Raw genomic sequence first — 20,933 nt, forward strand, 5'->3', positions numbered from 1 at the left:
CATTTGTTTTCCTATTGTTCAAATCTGCCTTGGAATGTATTGATGCTACATGTCCACATGCTATTTGACATGAGGTCAAATTCAACTAAAATGATTCAACTAAAAATGGGGAGTAGCTCTTTTCAAACATTTGTATATATTGTGAAAAATTTATTGTGAAAAACAGAAATTGCTGCTTCAATTAGTAGTTAAAGATGATTCATGTACCAAACATTTGCTTTATGATATTGGCTGAGTCTACAATCACAAAAATAACGGATATATTATCCCAAGACTAGGAAAACCTGGTTTTTATGTCCATACAGTCTATCTCTTTTTTATTTAATATACAATCATATTGTAGTATTCCAAACAGAAGATGAATATCTTTATAACAGAAGCTTAATAAGCCAGAATAATCCACTTAAAAGATTACTAAATCATGTTTGAACTATGGCAGTATTCTTCTGAAGTGGCCCTTTCACTAAAACATGGAAATTAACAGATCCAAACTTTTCACGATAAGAAATAATAGTAAACAGAAACTCTTCATAAAGTAGGCAAGGCATATATGCCTTATTATTAATAAAGCTAAAATATGAATTTCGACAAATATATTTTTCATTCCTCTAATCAACTGACAAGAGCTGCTGTATACAGCCTTTGTTGGAATATGAACTTTAAACATTAAATTGCTCCTTACATCGTATTCCAGCCTAAGGGTAAATAGTACTTTGATGACGTTTTGAAAAAATATTTGTGGAATGCTTAGGTGCGCCTCGTATTTGTTAGCAAATTAACCCGTCTGTTATGTACTTATACATACTTAAAGCCAAGGGTCGCTTTTGAAAGAACCTCATAGTTCATTATTAGCAATATCTGAATATAATAGAAAATACATATAACTAGACATGCATGCAAGAAAAAAAGTATCAAGATAATCCAAAGATGACATTATTATATAATAAGTTATATAACATTAAATAATGTGCAGTAAATTTACTAATGATAAACATTTAACAGTTCTGGCACAAATTTAAAAAACTAATATTAAATGACTATATTGTATCATGTAAAGATTAAGTCATTTATACATGTGAAATACTTGGAGTTCCTCTCTATTTATAAGCAACACATCTTCTCTCAACTTTCAAAAGTTGAAGAAATAGTCAACTGAAAAGTCAAATATTACCAATAGCATTGGCAACTCAGTTTTGAGACCCACTGGGCATCATACATAGCGAAACAAAAAACTTAAATTAGTAAGATCATTATTCCTCTCTATAACTTGCTTTACTGTTATTGGGCCTAGTAAGTTATTAAGACTACAGTTATGTATTAAATCATTACCGGTACTTTAATTTTAGAACTAGAAAAAAAGAGCATCATCTGTTATATAGCCTAGCCTATTCAATATTGTGAATTCATTTCATTTGACAATCATTACATGACCAATAAGAAAAGTGATCGAAATAATATTCAAAGTTAGTTGAGCAATCTTATAAGAACTAATTAACTTCTATCGAAAGTATACACATAGTGAATTATCATATTATAAAATAAAATAGTGGATCATAGACATGCCACTAGAGCAGAAGTGGGCAACTTCTCTAGTCGGCGGGCCAGATGTGGGAAAATGAAGTTCTCGGCGGGCCGGATTATAACATGAATAGTATTCAATATCTTAATCACATATTTAGTCGCTAATGCAAGAAAGAAAATTATAAATTTCGTTTAAAGTAAAGTTTAAACTACAAAAAAATACAGACCAAAAAATTTATCATAATGTACTAAAAGTGTAATAATGTAATATCATAATGTACTGATGTACAGCCTGTGGGGCGGTCAAAATCTCGTCGCGGGCCGGACGCCGGCTGCATGTTGCAAATACAAAAAATTGCTAATAACCTACCGGTAAATCTAAACATCAATAGCCAATCACAAGTTAAAAAGAATAGATAAACAATGCAGAAATGACAAAATAGAACAACTGTTGATTAGCAACATCTAGTGAGTGCCAGCATGATTAAAGTATTTTTCTGACATGTAGGCCAGCCTATCCCAAAGGGTACACCGCAGCGACTTGCTAAGTCTTAAGAGCGCCCCAAAAAATTAACAAAATTGTGTTAAACATACGGTAACGAATATATGATTGAATATTTTACATATTGTATTCATTATAAATGCTTTGTTTCTTATTTTAAATGCTGTGTATATAAATCAGAAATTCATTTTACCTTTCTATGTCGTTTACTATATACAGATATATAACTTGGCGTCTGCCTTTATTGTTACGTAAGAATAGACTAGACATAGACACTACTTGCAGGTATTTTTCGAACTGCAGTTTATTTATCTTTTGAACCTGATTTAGCCGACATGAGTGATTCTTTTGTGTAAGTGCACCGTGATTTTATTTCCCTGATAATTTGGCGCCAAACCAAAAAAAAGTTTGGGAACCGCTGATGTAGGCTATATAGCTTGGCGTCATTATTGATGTGCATATATATCTTTTTACCTTTAGAATTCAAATTTTCTCCTCAATGAATAAGAAATTATATTTCAATATAAAGTTTTTTCCGCCTTTTGTTTTCAAACAGTTGCATTCCAGGAATTTCTGGAAGTTAATTCTTCATGTACTTTCAGACTTTAGCTATTATTTGTATTTAATGGGGCAAATATAATGATTTTCAGAAGGATTTAGAATATATATATCTATTTGAAAATCCAGGCATTTTGCATTGAACATAAAAAACACATTTACTGTAACTACACGAATCACATGGATTTCTTTGCTAAACTTTTTAAATATATTAAATAGCAAATATCAGTAATATTGGGTTAGAATTGATGAAACTTCGGTATGTGATTGAGATCATGTTAAACAAGTAAAATCACGTACTGAAGTAGTTTGATGATGCTGAGATCGAACACAAAAGTGGCACCAAACTAATTCAGTATAGCACACTATCCAAATTCCAAGAATTTCCCTCCAAGGAAAGGAAGGAATTCAATGATGACGTTACTAGAGTGCGCTTCTTTGTAGTATTTTGCGCAACTTCATTATACTGCATTATTACCGATATTGAGGGACAACAATGTCCAGACGTCTCCCAAAGAAGGGGTGTCTGATCATCTGTAAAATGGGTTTCTCTGAAACGGGACAATGTCACCCGATTTGTATAGTGTGCTGTACTGTAATTCTGAACGAAAATTTATTTCATTCTTGCCATCTCTTGTCTCATTTTATACAGCAAATTCTGAAGTTGAAAGATATTCATCAATATTTAACAACATCATTCGACCTTCTATGAAATCACCTTAAAATTGGCCAGAACCAACTTAACAATGTAGACGACTTTAAAGAAATGCAAAATTTGGAAACACAAAAAATAAGCAATAGTCGGGTCTCATGTACTTTCTTACCTGAATAACTTCTAGTGGGCGTGGCGTAACAATTTTTGGATATATGATTCCTGACCCCCACCTGATGACGTCATCCAAAAATTACGTCACTGGCTACTCTCAGACTCTTAACTCAGCTGTCTTCTCGCACAAACTGATTAGAAGGCATTTCCCAGTCAGATCTGTCAGACTGTGCTTCAAATTGCAGATCACTCCATCCTGCCATCACTTTACAGCTTTAATACAGTTGATACTGTATACAGGTACCGTACCGTACCGGTATGCTGTCTGATACCGGTACGGTACCGGTAACGTTTGTCTGTATGTTCGCATCTCATTTTGACACCCCCAATACTGCAATATGACTTTTGTGCTACCAACCCCTCTCCGCCTTTCAAGTCAAATATAAACTTCTCGAATCATTGAGGACGAGGTGTAAATACAGACCCAAATGCTAATGGTCCGGATAGCCTACATGACACACATCCCACATTCTAATCTTGAACTAATGAAAGCTGGAAAGGTTGAGACAATTTTTTTTACATCTTTTGAGTTATTTTGAACCCTATAAACTACGCCGACAATTCCAAATCCCGAAACCGGGGGCCGTGTCCCCCAATGGGCCACAATACCAAGCACATTATTGATTTTAATGCAACTTTTGAACTTGGTTGGCATAATTTTCCTTTGTTTCAAAATTCTCCGTTTCCCAGTTCTTTCCCAGTTTGGTAACCGGATGAGTGTTCAATTTACATCCGCTAGGGGCGCAACGCGAATGTAGTATTTTTACCACTGTCTCCCCCCGAGTTCGCTGATTTACCTAGAAAATTGCCTAAGGGTATATAAAATGCCCTTTGCAAGATATCTACAGATCCGTTCCGGTAGGTTTGGGTAGATATTCTACGCCGTTTCAATAATTTAGGGGCCGTTCCGGTATCTATGGGAACTGCCCCCTTCCCAACTTCACTGTTTTAACTGGAGCCTGGAGGTATATCAAATTGCCTTTACAATATATCTACAGGTCCATTCTGGTAGGTTTAGGTAAATTTTCTAAGCTGTTGGGCCCGTTCCGGTAATTTAGCGGCCGTTCCGGTAATTAAAGGAACCCGCAGACAAGGTGTTTTCATTTTCTTGTGCATGAATTGTTTGATCATAATGAAATTTGGAATTAACAAATCAAATTAACACTATAAATACTGAAATACCTCTCTGCTCCGCAAATTCTAACTTTTGTTGTTCAGTAGTTTGTTGACAAGGCATCTGGCCTGCAGATAGCGGTCAAACCTCTAACTAAACCTAGTTTACTTCCCCAGGATAAATAATATGTAAATCTTATCTTATCTCATCTTAATCAAGAAGACAGTTTCACAGAATTCTCCATTTTTAATTTGTGTGTATCATGGAGTTTTCAAAATAAACTATCTATCTACAAAAGAAGACAGCTTCATTAAACATTACCAACGAATCAGCATTATCATCTGAGAACTGCAGAACTAGGGACCTCGAAGTTGGAGATTTAGTCTAATAGGTGTGGGAGAATCAGTACAGCAGTCTTAGCGCCTAACGCGGAAAGCCACACGGTGCGCGATTTTAATGACACTATAATCAAACAATCCATACGTACATTTCGTGTCCAATAATTAATAGTAAAATTAATATTTGTTCTGTTCATATTTATGAGCCAATGCTCTAGGTAGGATAGTAACTGTATCTTTACCGTGGATTATATTTGGCGTCCTTCTTGTTCGATCTTATGTCTGCATTTGTTCTCCAGATTATGCCAAGTTCGAATTTGCTATATTGGCGAATACTGGTAGGCAATGGGGCCATTATTCTTTTACCGTCTAGTCAATTTTCAGCATTTATGATAACCAAGTGTAAGCAATTGCTTATCAACTTTTTTAATTTTTAGCTGTATATATATATATATATATATATATATATATACTATTGTAATGCTTTTCAATTTTTTATGTTAAAAATTAGCCGTTGTATTTTTTACTTCATTTTTTAGCAGACCTATGACCTGTGCCATATTTGACAGCATGTAACAAGAAGGATAATATTAAAGCTAAAACAATATAGTGGTTGAACTCTTTTCCGATGTGACGCCTTGGTTGAAGTTGCTGAGAAGTCATTATCTAATAGAAGTGGTTGTAATACCTACCGACAAGGCAGGGAACTCGATATCTTACTATAAATGGCATCAATGTTTTCAGTAATTCTGGGAGCAGTTAATCTAATTTCAAATCTATCTAACTCCAAAAACTCTAAATGACTTCAATTTTGGTAAAATATAATCTTTTGTCACACTCTCTTATTCTTGAAGTGATCATTCGTTTGAGATTAATAAATGTCGGTCTTCAGATTACTGATCTGCAACCACAGTATAATCAAGCCATATACTAAATACTTCATCAGTTTTGATTTTCAATTTTAGTGACTTCAACCGCCTCAAAATCGATAGGACAAAATTTCATCAACCGTACTTCTTCCTTTTAGTGTTTAGCTTTTTAGTGACCTCAGCCACCCCATCACCCGTCGGAAGAAATTCCATCCACTTCTTCCTGTTAGTGTTCAGCTTTTCAGTGACCTCCGCCACCTCATTATTCGACGGAAGAAATTTCATCCACTTTTTCCTTTTAGTGTTCAGCTTTTTAATGACTTCAACCACCTCATTATTCGTCGGAAGAAATTTAATCAACTTCTTTCTTTTAGTGTTCAGCTTTTTAATGACTTCAACCACCTCATTATTCGTCGGAAGAAATTTCATCCACTTCTTCCTTTTAGTGTTCTGCTTTTTAGTGACTTCAACCACCTCATTATTCGTCGGAAGAAAATTCATCCACTTCTTCCTTTTAGGGTTCAGCCTTTTAGTGTCTTCAGACACCTCACCACCCGTCGGAGGAAATTTCATCCACTTCTTCCTTTTAGTGTTCAGCCTTTTAGTGTTTTTTAATTTTTCACCTTTGCGAACACTTCAACTTCCGTTTTTCCTCCACTTCATCCGTTTCTTCCTTCAGCCTTTCAGTCTTGTCCGTAGTTTGGTGATGGTTTCTTCATTCGCTGCAGTGTGTCACATGCAACGACTTTCCCCATCAGCGCGTTCGAACACGCATGGCCGAAACTGGCGACGGGAAGATAATGATCTTTTTTCTTAGATATTAATATATATATATGCGCTTGTATGTAAGCTTATCATGTTAAACATAGCCCAAATAATACATCACCACTTGACGTACTGTTTATGCGTGGACTGCTTGCAACTCGCAAAAAGAAGATTGATGAAATAAATATTGAATATTTGACACCTATCCCACACGGAAAAAATACGAAGTGGGATAGGCAAATAATTTTTAAAATTGTGTACGTGACGATGGTGGTAGAATAGAATACCAATACTGTATTTTTGTTATTACTCTCATCTCTGACGGGCATTGTTACCCGATTGACACGCTGTGCTCCACTATATTATTTAATCTTTTTATTTTTTTTTCTTACTTTCTGAAAGTGAAATACGATGATAAGTCGCTGGGATGTTCACGTAACAATTGACTGTTCATGGTTAGCTATTTGCACGTCAAGAGTAGATTCATTTATCAGACCGATATTACAATGTGACTGCCAGAGCAGCTAAATACAATCATAATTAAAATAACTCACTTATACAGCTAAATACAATTATAAAAAAACTGACGAGGGCGATTCAGGACTTTCTGCAACATGGACATATAATGTGCATAACGTCGTATGCTATACTTTCTGGCAAACAGGTTCTGTGGCTCCATTTTCGACAATTTACATACATACTGCTTGTTTCTTTTTGAATCATAGGAAAACATTCCTACGATGTCTGTGTATCAATCATAGTTAATCTGGCGAAAGAAGAGATTCAGTGTGACTTCGGCATCTCCTATGCTGTTGTGTAGATCAGGGCTTTTCAAACTAGGGGCCGCGAAACGAATTTTAGGGGCCGCAAAAAGAGCACCAGTTTTACACAAAGTACTATATCTATTGTACTTTTCCAGACTCTTGATTCGAAATAAAATCATTAAAAATAATGTGAAACAAAAATTTCAGATTCCTAATGAACACATCATCATACTGTGTAAATAAGACAGTGTCTTCAATTTTATTTCGACAATAACACTAGGGTTTATTCTGGGGTGATGTAGAGAATAACGAGATTTTTATTATGCCAAATATGAATAGCCTAGGGATTTCCATTACTTATAAATAGCAAGTCTTCATTCAAAATAACTGTAGTGTCTCGCCTCTATCTTCAATGTTCTTTATCTTGCTAAGCTTTCCTCAAGGCAACACACGATATTTGCACACAAAATAGGAGGCTTTTACTGCTACAATTCAGTATGCACAAAAGTAACTGATACAACTTAATAAACAGCGAATAACACCATACAATAGAACCAGCACCAGCCACGCCGTCAATGTCCTTCTGCTCCCCTTGGCATTTATAAATCAATCATGCAATTCATGACCATCGGACCATGAACACTACATCCCTCCTTTTGTTGCGGGTAGATGGTAAACTAGACTTATTTCATTACAAAGTCTTTAAATCTGGAAGGCAGTTTTCGTTCTCGCCTTGGACGCTCATAAGGCTGAGTAATTGGTTCCTCCGAACTTGGCCTGGTCCACGGCCTGGAGCAATTTGCGACTCTTTGGCATTATTGTCAATTTTATTCTGGATGTCTTCTTCGTATTTCTTTACAAATGTTGAATTGCGACGAAATTCTTTTCCCTTTTCATCTCTGACTGTGACTTCCCCTCCTTCCTTCTTGACGATTTCACACGGATATTTATTGAAGTTTGTCGACATCTTGTCAACTTTCTCTTGCTTAACGAGCACCGAATCTCCGACCTCAACATCTTGTAAAATTGATCTGTTGTAATCTGAGTAAAATTTCCCTTGTAGCTTGTTTCTCCAGTCTCTGTCTCTGTGTTCTTCGCCGGTTATGTTGTATTTTGGTCTGATTTCTGGAAGCTTTGTTCTCATCTCTCGACCAAACATCAAATAATATGGCGATACTCCTGTCGTTGTATGCGGTGTAGACCTGTATGCAAGTAGAAATTTGTTTAATTCAGATTTCCAATCTTTACCTTCTACTTGGGCTATTCGTATGGCTTTCATTAAACTTCGGTTTTGTCTCTCCACCTCGCCGTTCGCTTGTGGTCACAATGGAGTAGTAGATTTATGTTGAACTCCATGTTCGTCTAAAAATGATTTGAATTCATTAGATACAAGCTGTGGTGCATTGTCAGTTCTTAACGTAAGTGGAATTCCGTAACGTGAAAATATGGTGCTCAACGCTTCTATTATTTTCTTACTTGTTGTCGACCGCACAATTACAATTTCATAAAAACGACTGTAGTAATCTACAATTAGCCTACCAGTATGTTATCACCAGAAGGCAAAGGTCCTAAAACATCGGCACAACAATCTATCCAAGGTCCACTGGGTGGTCGTGTTCGCGTCATTGGTTCAGGCGGACTATACGAACTTGTTACCTGACATCCATGACATACTTTACATTTTCGTTCAGCATCACGATCAATGTTTGGCCACCACACTTTACTTCGAAGTCGATTTTTCGTCTTCACAATTCCTTGGTGTCCTTCATGTGCAAGCTCTAGAACACGTTTTCTGAGTATCTGTGGAATTACAATTCTCGTACCACGTAAAATTAATTGACCACAAATACAAAGTTCATTCTTCACATGCAAAAATGAATTACCACACGTTGACCAATTCTGTGATTTAATGCAATCTCTCACAATTTGCAATTCAGGGTCTTTAGCAGATGCCTGCTCAATTTCATGTGGCGTCAAAGCAATCGGGCAACTACTTTGCACAACCATTCGTATGAAGAAATCATATTCCGCTGTTGTATCACGCTGGACAGGCGCATTAAGACGAGATAATACATCAGCAATATTATTCTTACCCGGTCGGTATATTACCTTGAAGTCATACGCTTGCAATCGCACTACCCATCGTTCAATCCTTGCTGAGGGCTTTGAAGTTTTAGAGTATATGCATTCCAAAGGTTTGTGATCGGTTTCAAGTTCAAATTTCCTGCCAAAAATATACAAGTTAAATCACTCACATGCCCACACTATAGCCAAAGCTTCCTTTTCCGTCTGGCTATATCGTCTTTCTATGTCTGACATTGTCCTCGAAGCATACGAAATTACTCTCCAAATTCCGTCTTGCAGTTGGGTTAAAGCGGATCCTAGTCCTGTCGGTGAAGCATCTGCAATTATTCATGTCCTGCAGTCAGATCTGAAATAAGCTAATGTGTTTGCATTAGTTAACGAACGTTTCAATCTTTCGAATGAATTTTCACATTGCTTATCCCAATCAAATTTAGAATTTTTCTTAGTCAATGCACGTAAAGGCGCTGCAATCGAAGAAAGGTTTGGTATAAACTTTGCACAATATTGAACAAGACCCATAAAAGATTTTACTTCTCTGGCATCTTTTGGTCGTCGTGCATTTCTTACTGCCGCCACCTTTTCCTCACAAGGATCAATACCTTGACTTGTGAGCTTATGACCAAAAAACTTGATCTCAGGAAGTCGAAATTGACATTTCATACCATTCAGTGTTAGACCGGCTTTGTCCAATTTATCAAGAACATTAAATAATCTTTCATCATGTTCCTTCACATTCCGCCCATGGATAATGATATCGTCCGTTATGTTTGCGACACCCCGACAGTTCTTCACAACGTCTCTGATTATTTGCTGATACTTTTCTGGTGCAGATGATAAACCAAACATAAGTCTTTTGTATCTAAAAATTCCATTATTAGTTACGAACGTTGTGATATATCGGCATTTCTCATCAAGCAATATTTGATGAAACCTCCATTTCAGATCTAACTTCAAAAATACGGCGCTTCCGCTCAAGTCGTGGAGTAAGTCTTCAACAGTCGGTATAGGTTGCCTTTCACGGAGTATGGCTTGGTTAGCTCGGCGCATGTCAACACAAATTCTAATATCTCCATCCTTTTTATGATCTACAGTTAAAGGCAAAATCCAGGTACTTGGACCTTCAGGCGCTTTTTCGATTATGTCTGCTTTCAGCATTTCATCTATTTTTGCATCTACTTTGTCTCGCAACGCATATGATATACGGCGCAGAGGTTGAGCAATTGGTTTAACAGTTTTGTCAATATTCAAAGTCAATTTGTAATCTTTTAAAAGGCCAATTCCTTCAAACAATTTTCCATACTTGGGAAATATGTCAGAATTTGAAGTATCAATAGTTTTGGAACTCACTGCATTCACGGGCCCCACTCTTAATACATTAAGTTTTGTTGCAGCTTCTTTTCCTAACAAAGTGTGACAATTGCCTTTGACAACAACAAAACCAGTCCGACATTTACTTTCATTATTCAAAACGAAAACATTAGCAGTAAACGTACCTAAGACTTGAAGTGGTTTAGTACTTCCATAAGCGTAGAGTGATGGTATCGAGCATTTTCTCGAATTACACACAATTCTCTCACTCTTCAGCCATTCCCAAGTATTGCTTCCCAAGAAATTTCGGCAAGCACCCGAATCAATTATTACATTCGACAAATTAACTCCTCCCACATTTAAAGTAATTATTCCATCATGGTAGGAATTGTGATCTCTCACGGTGAATGTAAACTCACTATTTTCGTCATTCGAACAATCAACACAATTCGTATCATTCAACCGCTTACCGTTTTTATTTATTCTCGGTTGGTTTCGGCATTGCTCATTATGTCCTTGTTGCCGTGCAGGTTTACCTCGAAATTTACCACATCGAACTTTGAAATGTCCCATTCTTCCGCATTTTGAGCATCGTTTACCTCTTGCTGGGCACATCTTATCTCTGGAAAAATGTCCGATTCGGCCACAAGAATAACATTCCCTTTCCTTTCCTGTAACAGATGTATAACGGCTTGGATTATTTACTTAATTCACCTGGTGCGATTCTGCGTCAGCTTCAACTGCTTTCGCCTGATGATCAACAGCTTCCATAGCCCTTGCAATTTTTAGCAAATCACTTAATTCGAGATTTTCCTTTTCGAGAAATCTTCGTCGCATGGAATTGGACCGACAATTATCAATCACTTGGTCCCGTATGTGATCATCTTCTTTATCATCGAAGCCACATGTTGTTGCTCTTTGACGTAACCTACAAACAAACTGATCGAACGTTTCATCACTGGCCTAAATGTCTTTCAAAAGGAATATTGGATTTCGGAGTAAAATATTCATCAAGTAAATTTAAAGTTTCGGTAAATGTTTTCTCTTCATCGAGTCCCGCTAAAGTATAAAAAATATTTTGTACCTTTACACCAGCGGTGAACAAAAGCAAAGCTTTCTTGGAGCTATCTTCCGTCGTTCCCTTGGCCGTCAAATATAATTTAAATGAACGTCTCCAACGTTGCCACCGTTGGGAAATACCGTGCGGGTCTCCACCGGAATCAAATGGTTGCATCGTTCCAATGTTATTCTGCATGATCTTGGATGGCTATATTCATGCTATATAGAATAGATCTGTTTCAATCAAAAAAAGTTACCAACGATTTTCTTTATCGTCCAAGTCCAGCAGGTCTTCGTCAATTGTAATTCAATATCCTCGTCGCCAGTTGTAGTGTCTCGCCTCTATCTTCAATGTTCTTTATCTCGCTAAGCTTTCCTCAAGGCAACACACGATATTTCACACAAAATAGGAGGCTTTTACAGCTACAATTCAGTATGCACAAAAGTAACTGATACAACTTAATAAACAGCGAATAACACCATACAATACAACCAGCACCAGCCACGCCGTCAATATCTTTCTGCTCCCCTTGGCATGTATCCTTGCGCATTTATATCGCGCAGGACTAAATCAATCATGCAATTCATGACCATCGGACCATGAACACTACAATAACTGCTATCGACTAGGACTCAGTGGTTTTCGAACTTCATTGTATTGTGACGCCCTCCAAAAATATGCTCAAGTTACGGTGACCGTACATTTGAACCCACGTACATTTGAACCCATGTGTATATCCACGGGTTTAATCTATATGCGGGTGCTAAAACCCATGGGTTAGGGTTAGTATGGGTTCAACTATCCGAAAAACAAAAAAAATTCCATAGGTGCAGGTACAGGTGCAATTGTCATGGGTTCAAATGTACGTGGGCTCAAATGTAATGGAACCTCAAGTTACGACTACCCGTGAAAATACGTATTGATACCTTTCAATAAAAGACTTTTTTTGCAATGAGTTTCGTATAAAGGAGCAAACAATACATAGCGACAGTCAGTGAAATCATATTTAATGGGCCTTGGTAGAAAAGTCTGCTTTATATAAAAATGAAATCACAAAGGCGATAGGAGACGGCAACGCTTTTTGAACCAAGAAAAATAATCTTTATCTACAAAAAAACGAACTTTTTTATTGTAACACCATCCCAGGTAAGATCGATATATTCTTCCTTTTTTTCTGTAAAAGTAGAAGATATGGGTTGTTTGAAAGGTTCACGAATCACGAAATTTTTCGACGTCCTATAGCAAAATTGAAACGACGCACTTCCATGGGATTAGGTCAAAAAAATAAATTGAAGACTTAAAAAGTCTTTTTTAAAGGTGAGCGCTTAGATTAAAATCATTTCTAAAATTCAGGCTTGGTTTTATTTTCGGGGAAACACAGTAGAATCACCGCGCTTGCATAACAATGCATATTCTGATCGTAAGACGCGATTTGCGTGTGCTTGTATAACAATACCGGCTTTAATAATCGTTAAGCTAGCGGTTCCCGAAGGCGATTTGCTAAGTGCGCCTCAAAATATGTAACATATTTTATTTATTCTAAATGTTTTATTGTTTCTCATTATTGCAAATGATGTGTATACGAATTAATTTCATTTTACTGTTCTATGTTGTGTACGCTCTGTTACGTCGGGTATCCTACATGCTGAAATTTCGTAGGCTGCAGTTTATACCTTTGCTGAACATGAGTTATTTTTGTAGCATTTTGAAGAAAAACTAGGCAGAGATAAGATAAGTACATATTAACGATGACAAAATTGTGTTTTATTATCAGGCAGCATATTTTTCGTGTAGGTGCGCCATGAGTTTTTCCCTTGATAATTTGGCGCCACACAAACCGCTGTCTTATGCTAAGTTTGATCAATAAGAGTGAACAATTCCGGAAAAAGACCATGCCGTCGGTGGCCAGACATCGTATTTCATCATTTAGGCCTGCCTAAACAAACATTGAACCAAGGCTGGACTTGCTATGCAGCAAATAGTAGTCGCACCCATTACACTGAATAATTGAGTAACGTTAATCTGAGTAAATATGTTTTTGTTATTGAGTAGGCCTACTAAAAGTTGAGAATTAGCTGTGTCAATAAAACATCAAAAATGCATATTTCGAGCTGTTTAGCATTATTAGCGCGAAGGAGGGCCGCGGAAAATTTTAATATATTAAAAAGGGCCGCGAGCTCAAAAGTTTGGGAAGCCCTGGTGTAGGTAATAACTGGTGCTATCACCTAACTAGGAATATGGAATGATATTGCGTGATTCAATGTCGGGTCGGCTTAGTGAAAACTCAGAAGGAGGAGAGCGACATGCAGGAGAACTCACGGATGCCAAATTCTTGGTCGGAATAGACAGCTAAGTAGGCTCACTCAAATATATTAGGGACTCGCGTGTTATAAAGAATGAGATTAATACAATTAATTATTAGTATCAAATTTTAGATAAGAAACCATATCATTTAATTAACCGAATATGAATCTACTGCGACTACGGAAAATAGATATTGCGAAAGACTTTTCTAGAACACAACAAAGTGTTCATAAATAAAAAAAAATTGAAGTAGATTTTGGAATTTTTATATTCGCTAGTACTAATTAATAGTTACGATTGTGGTGTCCACTATCGAAGAAACTTCAGCTTTTTTGGAAGCTTTCAGTTTTTAGATTTCCATCTATGGTGCTCTTAAAACTCGAAGAATATAATTTCACATATTTTAGTATAGAATTGAAATAACTTCCGAATTGATTTTTTGTCGATTTTATTGAAGAATGAGCAGAAGTTTTAAAACGTTATATAAACATCTCCATCCGACACATCAAAATACTGAATGTACTATTGATTCCAATTTAAGTCAATACATGTGGCTCGAAAATATATAGTAGATACGACAAAAAGGAAATTAGCTAAAAAGGGTTCTGGTAACTACGACAAACAAGATAACCAACTACAAGAGATATACTATCAACGATAAAGAATGATTGAACAGCATAACTACCTGAAGATGAATCCAGCAAACCGCCAATACTTGTTTATTCAGATTAAAGGCTAGCTATACTACATAGAACAGGGTTTCCCAACCTGGGGTCCGCGGACCACTGGTGGTCGGTGACGACTACACAGGGGTCCGGAGCGATATTAAGAGTCTGAAATATATACGTTTAACGTATATCCATTGTTACATAGACATTCATAAACGAGATCAAGTCGCAAGTTCACGCAATCTCAAATGGTACATGTTACAAGACCTTAACAATGGGAGTGAAAAAGTTGTTGTAAATGTACACGATCGTTGCTTTCAGCGTCTGTGAAGTAGACCTCTGTCATCGTCGGTAATAATTGACTGTATGCGTTATTGAGGTATCACCAGTCAAGAACATGAGCGACTTTGCCAAGGTCATTTGAGCCCCGTTGCTGCAAGAAAGAGGCGTGAAACCCAGTTAAGTTACTTGTGAGAGACTATCCAAGCATACACAATTAAATTGGTCCGTTGTCGTAGAGTTGGGCCTACGAGTTTGCTTGTCACAAATTGATCCGTCACATTATTGTCGTTTGTGTTGTTGTGTTCTAAATCCACATGACACATTATCCTTCCTCCTCGGTTGGTTACGCACATAAATTGGCAAAAGATAAGGGTCCGTAAAAATAATATCCACAAACAGGGGTCCGCGGTCCAAAAAGTTTGGGAAACTCTGACACAGAATATAAATCTACATTACAATCAACATTTGCATGTTGAACATGTTCGAGATAAAGATTTACGAGATTTGGGATGAACGTGTCATATCAAATGGACTTGGACAACTTGGATTTAACTATTTTTTTTTAACAAGAGGCATTTGAATAAAAGGACCCGTGGCCGTGAATCGTTCCAAATTCTTGTTGTTGCTGGGTTCGTTATTGCTTCTAATTCAAATTTTATTAGTTAAGAGTTGTTGAAGGCGCTGAAATTATTTTACAAAATTTCTCGATAATCCATCGAAATTTTGCTGAAATATCCTAATTCATGGAAATTTTTATTATATTAAATGGTAACAAGTTATTCCGCTATGTTTGTCCTCCTCTGAAACACTTATCTGCAAATTATTCCAGTAAATTAGGTGCTCAGAAAACTCGAAGCCGTACCGTAATGTTAACGATGTGCAATCTTGGCTTCCATATAATTGAGTATTGCTATCTTGTAACTATATTTGACTGTTTACACTTATTTATCACGAATCTAACCAATTAAAATCAACAATTATATTTAGAATGAAAAAGAAAAAAAAGTTGTAGTCTGATTTTTTTTTATCCGTTGTCAAATTTAAAATTTTTGTCAAATCCAGTGTCAAAACCGGAGTTTTCGCTGATACCCTTACCTGTGGCATTCAGCGCCACTGCATATATGGTGAAAGCAAGACTTGAAGCACTCCGCTTAAATCTATATTGTAACGAAAACTGCATACTGATGAATCGGATTATCATTTTGAATTGACAAACCGAGGTTCCCCATAGAAAGGTTTAGTATTTAAATGAATTTGATTGTTTTACCAAAGAGAATCATAGTAGTCCTGAATTTGTGAAATTTTATACATTTTGACGAATAAGGTCTTTTAATTAAGACTGTCATTGGAGAAATAAATATTCAGACAGAAAGGTATATTTATCTTGCCATTTAGTCTATTCGTGGGTATCACAGTACTGAATTCAGCCGCTCGATTATCATTCAGTTTTCGAAAACATGTATTTGTATGTTTTCATATCTTCACTTTGTTTCAGGTTTCCCAATACGCGGCATTCATATGTTATTGTATATTATTCCACATCTAAAACATGGATGCTTTGTGATCTTGTCAAAGTCTTGTAATTTTATCATAGAATTAAAAAAGAAATATTCCAGTTTCCAGTTAGATATCTTCGACGCAAAGCAAATAAATCAAATACACTCGAGATAAAATTGAATTGAAAGTAATATATTTATATAAAACACAATTTGGCCTTTTCCCATGCATGGCAACAGTTACCTATGTGGAACTTGAATCCTATTTCATCCATTGCTTTGCGCGATATCAATTTTAAGTCGATTTTTTCTTTCTTAATGTCTTTATAACCGCTTTGCTGATCAAAGAGAACCAATACACGTTAAGTATGTCAAACACGACCGTAGCGGAGAGAAAAATGATCTTGTTCAATGTAGATATTCTATGAAAAATAAAATACACATTATGGAAGTTAATCAGGCACTGAGACAAACATGTCCTAATGAAAAGAAAACGACGCGCTATCAAATTGGATGCAAATGTGTGGAGATTATTTGTTTATTTTTGTATTGTTTACCTTGCTTGGCAGTATGTATGCTCCCCAATATATTGCACTATGTTAATTTGATCTTTATTAAAACTAAGTTACTAAGTTACTAAAACTAAGTTAAAACAAGAAATTTGTTAATACCCAGCAACTTGAAATATCGATACTCTTTCTATCACTAGCTAAGTTCTCGTGAATTAATTTCGGTGGTAATAAGTTATTTGATTGAGGAAAATTCCAAATATTTCATTGATGAATTCAAAATAACAACTCAGTTATATTTGGAATTGTTGTAACTTGTGAGACCTTCTGAAGCGCGAGCAATATACTCTATAGCTATATGTAGAAATATTGCTGTGGCGTTGAAGATGATATTAGTTAACTAGTTTGAATTCATAAAAAAACCTTTAGGTATATTTTATACCTGGAAAAGGCTTCAGTTCCGGTGTTGTTCAATATTGCGCTATAGCAGAACGGAATAGTGGCAATCCGACCGATGAAAAATAGTACCGTAAAAATGAGACCGTTGATTATGTATGCGGGACTATCTTTTTTCTTCCACGTTAAAAGTGCCCACCTAAAAGCAGAAAAATTCGATATGTAGACTATTTTTGTGTTGTTCATTATCCAACTTATTGTTAAATCTTTAATCGGGATTTGCTTAATCGTGTGTGGCCTTCGATAATAAACCACGCTATATAGAATACAGAATACTATAAGGAATTAGGCTTGAATTGTCGTAAAGGTATCCATATTTCTACCATCACCGTATAAAAGTGTTACCTTGTATGCATAAATGGTGTAGATATATCGTTGAACATTCGTAAGCAAGTGTGAAATGCATACACCTTATTTACCTAAAAATTAAATCTCAGATCTCACAGTTGTATTTTGTACGTATATATAAACCAAAAAGAGAAAATCATTCGAGTTCAGACTATAATAAGCTATTTCGAATGTTGTTATATTTTACCCATGACAACCTTCTATAATCGCATCATTGAAATATGCATAGGTATTTTTGAATTTTCAATTAAAAATTTTATAAATTTAGGTAATCTACAAGGTCATATTGATTTGAGAAGTTGTGTATTACTCCAAGCAGTCATTCGAAAATATTTGAAGTATTACTGTATCGTAATACGCCATAACAAAAGAGCAATGCTCGAAATATGAAGACCTATGCCCAATAACTTACCGACACAATAATATCAGTTATCTCACGATTTAAAATAAAACAACGAAATATTTGATCTCATGCGGTTCAAAAGAAATTTGAGCAAATAAAAGTAACGATCTCCTAGTGACTTATTCCAAGTTTAATTTCACAAATTTTGAAATCACTAGTCCATTAGGTCTGAAAAAGTGATTTTTTCCGCACGAAAATGTCGCATCAACGGTAAGACTAACAACGACTATTTAGCAAAACGATTCATATGGCAATTTCGTGTCGAATTACACTTTCAAGTTAGCTTCGGGCACTGTAACCTACCACCACCATTCCACAGCCAATTATTGCCGCAACATGATGCCAATAATATTGGGTTTTCATTTTCTGAGTATCACAATACACCAGAAGTAACATGTCTGTAACAAAGCGGTGAAAAATTATTAAATTTGCATTCCGGGTTATTCAGTACCCATTCCGGGATATTTATATATGTAAATGAAATTTTGTAATTCTTAAATAAAATTCTCTCAAACAAATAGAATATATGGAATACGAAGGCATGTTTTTACACTTTAGCATGGCTTTAAATATGCTTAAAATCAATTTAACATACACACAACTGACGCGACTCAACTTCCTTTACAACACATTGTGGTCAAATAGCCTAAGCAGATTAAAATAATCGAGATATATAAATTGAGATAAATAGTAAACTTTCTTATGTCATGTGCCATAAACTCCATATTACATGATGTTTACTCAAACAAACGTATAGATTATGCATCATGTATTACTTACTCATCATCCAGCGGAACGATTTATATTTTGCTACGAGATAAATTGTTTCTTGTTTTAATAATGATTTAGGAACCAATACTTACCGGAAATCATGTATCCGATTACGAATGATGACAAAAGTCGGGTAGCATGGCTATCATACCTGTTAGCAGACAAAATGTCGAAATAGTGCATATGAATATAAAATTTTTCCCCCACGTTTGATGATAAATGAATTTAAAGTGAGGAAAGTCGCGCATACGTGAAACAGATAACGAATGAAAAAATACATAAGTGTAATTATTCATCGACTTATTTCAACAACTCAAATTAACGAAAAACTCAAATGAATTTTTATATTTGTGCAACATAGGAATTGTCATCTGCGTAGTCTTCGCAAAAGATCGACAACGGGATTGGGTAGCGGCCTGCCTGATGTTGACAATAAGTCACTGTTCACAAAATACGTACGTATTTCATGGACTGAAATCACAGTACCAACAATTCAATTTAAAAGAAACGTACCAAAACACGTCGCTTCTTAGGTCTTCTGTTAAGAGTATATATGTAGCACTCGGTCCAATTATTAGAGCACTAATAATAGACGCAAAACTGTAAAATCAAAATAAAATGATATAAAAACTTCGGTAAGGATGAATGAGTAAAATATCAACCACATTTCAAAATATTTTGCATAAATGGCTAATTTGGAGATAGATATAGAATAGATTTTCTTGTCAACATATTTTACAGCCTGCCGCATTAAAAACGACTCTGAATTACTACACCATTTCATCAGTGTGCCATATCATAATATGTAAATAACAATGATAATTTCAAAATATTTAATCCCATTATTGGGCCGCTTATACATGCTCCGACATCGATCATGTGATAAATCCCAATTACTACACTATACAGTAAATTGTATTAATGATTGTATCTTAAACCTTGCAATTTGCTAACGTTGTTCATTACCTTATTTTCCACGTCCATTTGTCTTCTTCTGACATTTCCTCATAGTATTTAGGAATAACTTTCTTTGAGACAATGGCAGAAACATAGACGCCAATAAACAACATTAAAATGGAAGTGGCAACAACGGTGGCCGAGTAGGTAATGATTTCAGTTTCGAGCAACATACTTACATTTGCATTAAAGTTCGGCATAAAATATTAAAAATAAACTTTTTAATTAATGTACACCATAACCTAGAACATTGAAGTATTTATTGATCATTGAAGTTTGGACTGAGCTAAAGATAATTAGAAGCTGTCGTAGCCTACTACATACTGATCACACATCGTAACTTTTAACAAGCATAGTTCAAAAAAAATTGGATCGTTACAAAATTTAGTAATCATATATTCAACCACAGTATAGCCCCAACCATCCCAGGAAACGCAAATTTTCCCCAGGAGCTCCCAACAACCATCATGAGACGGACGCATTATATGATTATAAAATAATGTCTGTGTTCCGAATGCCCAGTACGTCCACTTTAAAACGTTTCTAATCAATAAAATAAAATAACGGAAATGAAATTTATCAAAAATGATGTGCGCAATGATAGAAAAGAGAAATAATACTGCATGATGCTAATATTTGTTTCCAGATTTGTCAAGAGCCTGAGCATATACGTTATATAAATCCGAATGCCACATTCCTTTGGTTATCGTCTCTTGAGATCATTTGACAATGGGAGACAATTCTGCGGTGAGTTTTATTTAATTATATATACAAGGGTGGTCCAACATGCAGGCCCGTGGGCCACATGTGTCCCGCCGCTTCATTATCTGTGACCCGCGTCGCATTTGCGCGAGGGTGAACAAAAAATCGCATTTGGTGTTGTTTCGTCATTTTTACCTGGCTTTTCATTTTTTTAGTTGGGATTTAGGTTGGCTAGGCCTGATAACTAAATATTAATGTTATGGCCGAACAATACAATTTCCACCGGGTGTTTTTTTGTAACCAGCCTAAACAGTATTACAAAAAATG

At 35.8% G+C, this 20,933-nt stretch overlaps 2 protein-coding genes across 2 annotated transcripts; both read right to left on the minus strand.

Annotated features, from left to right (window-relative positions):
* Positions 1–10,959: 10,959 nt before the first annotated feature.
* LOC144431198 (uncharacterized) lies at positions 10,960–12,123 on the minus strand. The gene is made up of 2 exons (XM_078119029.1): positions 11,735–12,123; positions 10,960–11,321 (listed from the first exon to the last, which is right to left on the minus strand). Exons 1-2 carry the CDS (start codon positions 11,903–11,905, stop codon positions 11,130–11,132), a joined length of 363 nt encoding a protein of 120 aa, XP_077975155.1. The 5' UTR covers positions 11,906–12,123; the 3' UTR covers positions 10,960–11,129.
* Positions 12,124–16,249: 4,126 nt separating this feature from the next.
* Positions 16,250–20,147, minus strand: LOC120333104 (TLC domain-containing protein 4-B-like). Its single transcript, XM_039400454.2, has 7 exons — positions 19,914–20,147; positions 19,461–19,547; positions 19,040–19,098; positions 18,480–18,574; positions 17,771–17,844; positions 17,412–17,564; positions 16,250–16,882 (listed from the first exon to the last, which is right to left on the minus strand). The coding sequence occupies exons 1-7, from the start codon at positions 20,102–20,104 to the stop codon at positions 16,756–16,758; spliced, it is 786 nt and encodes a 261-aa protein (XP_039256388.2). The 5' UTR covers positions 20,105–20,147; the 3' UTR covers positions 16,250–16,755.
* Positions 20,148–20,933: the final 786 nt, after the last annotated feature.

This window comes from Styela clava, chromosome 13 (assembly GCF_964204865.1).
Source record: "Styela clava chromosome 13, kaStyClav1.hap1.2, whole genome shotgun sequence".
In the NCBI taxonomy this organism is placed as follows: domain Eukaryota; kingdom Metazoa; phylum Chordata; class Ascidiacea; order Stolidobranchia; family Styelidae; genus Styela; species Styela clava.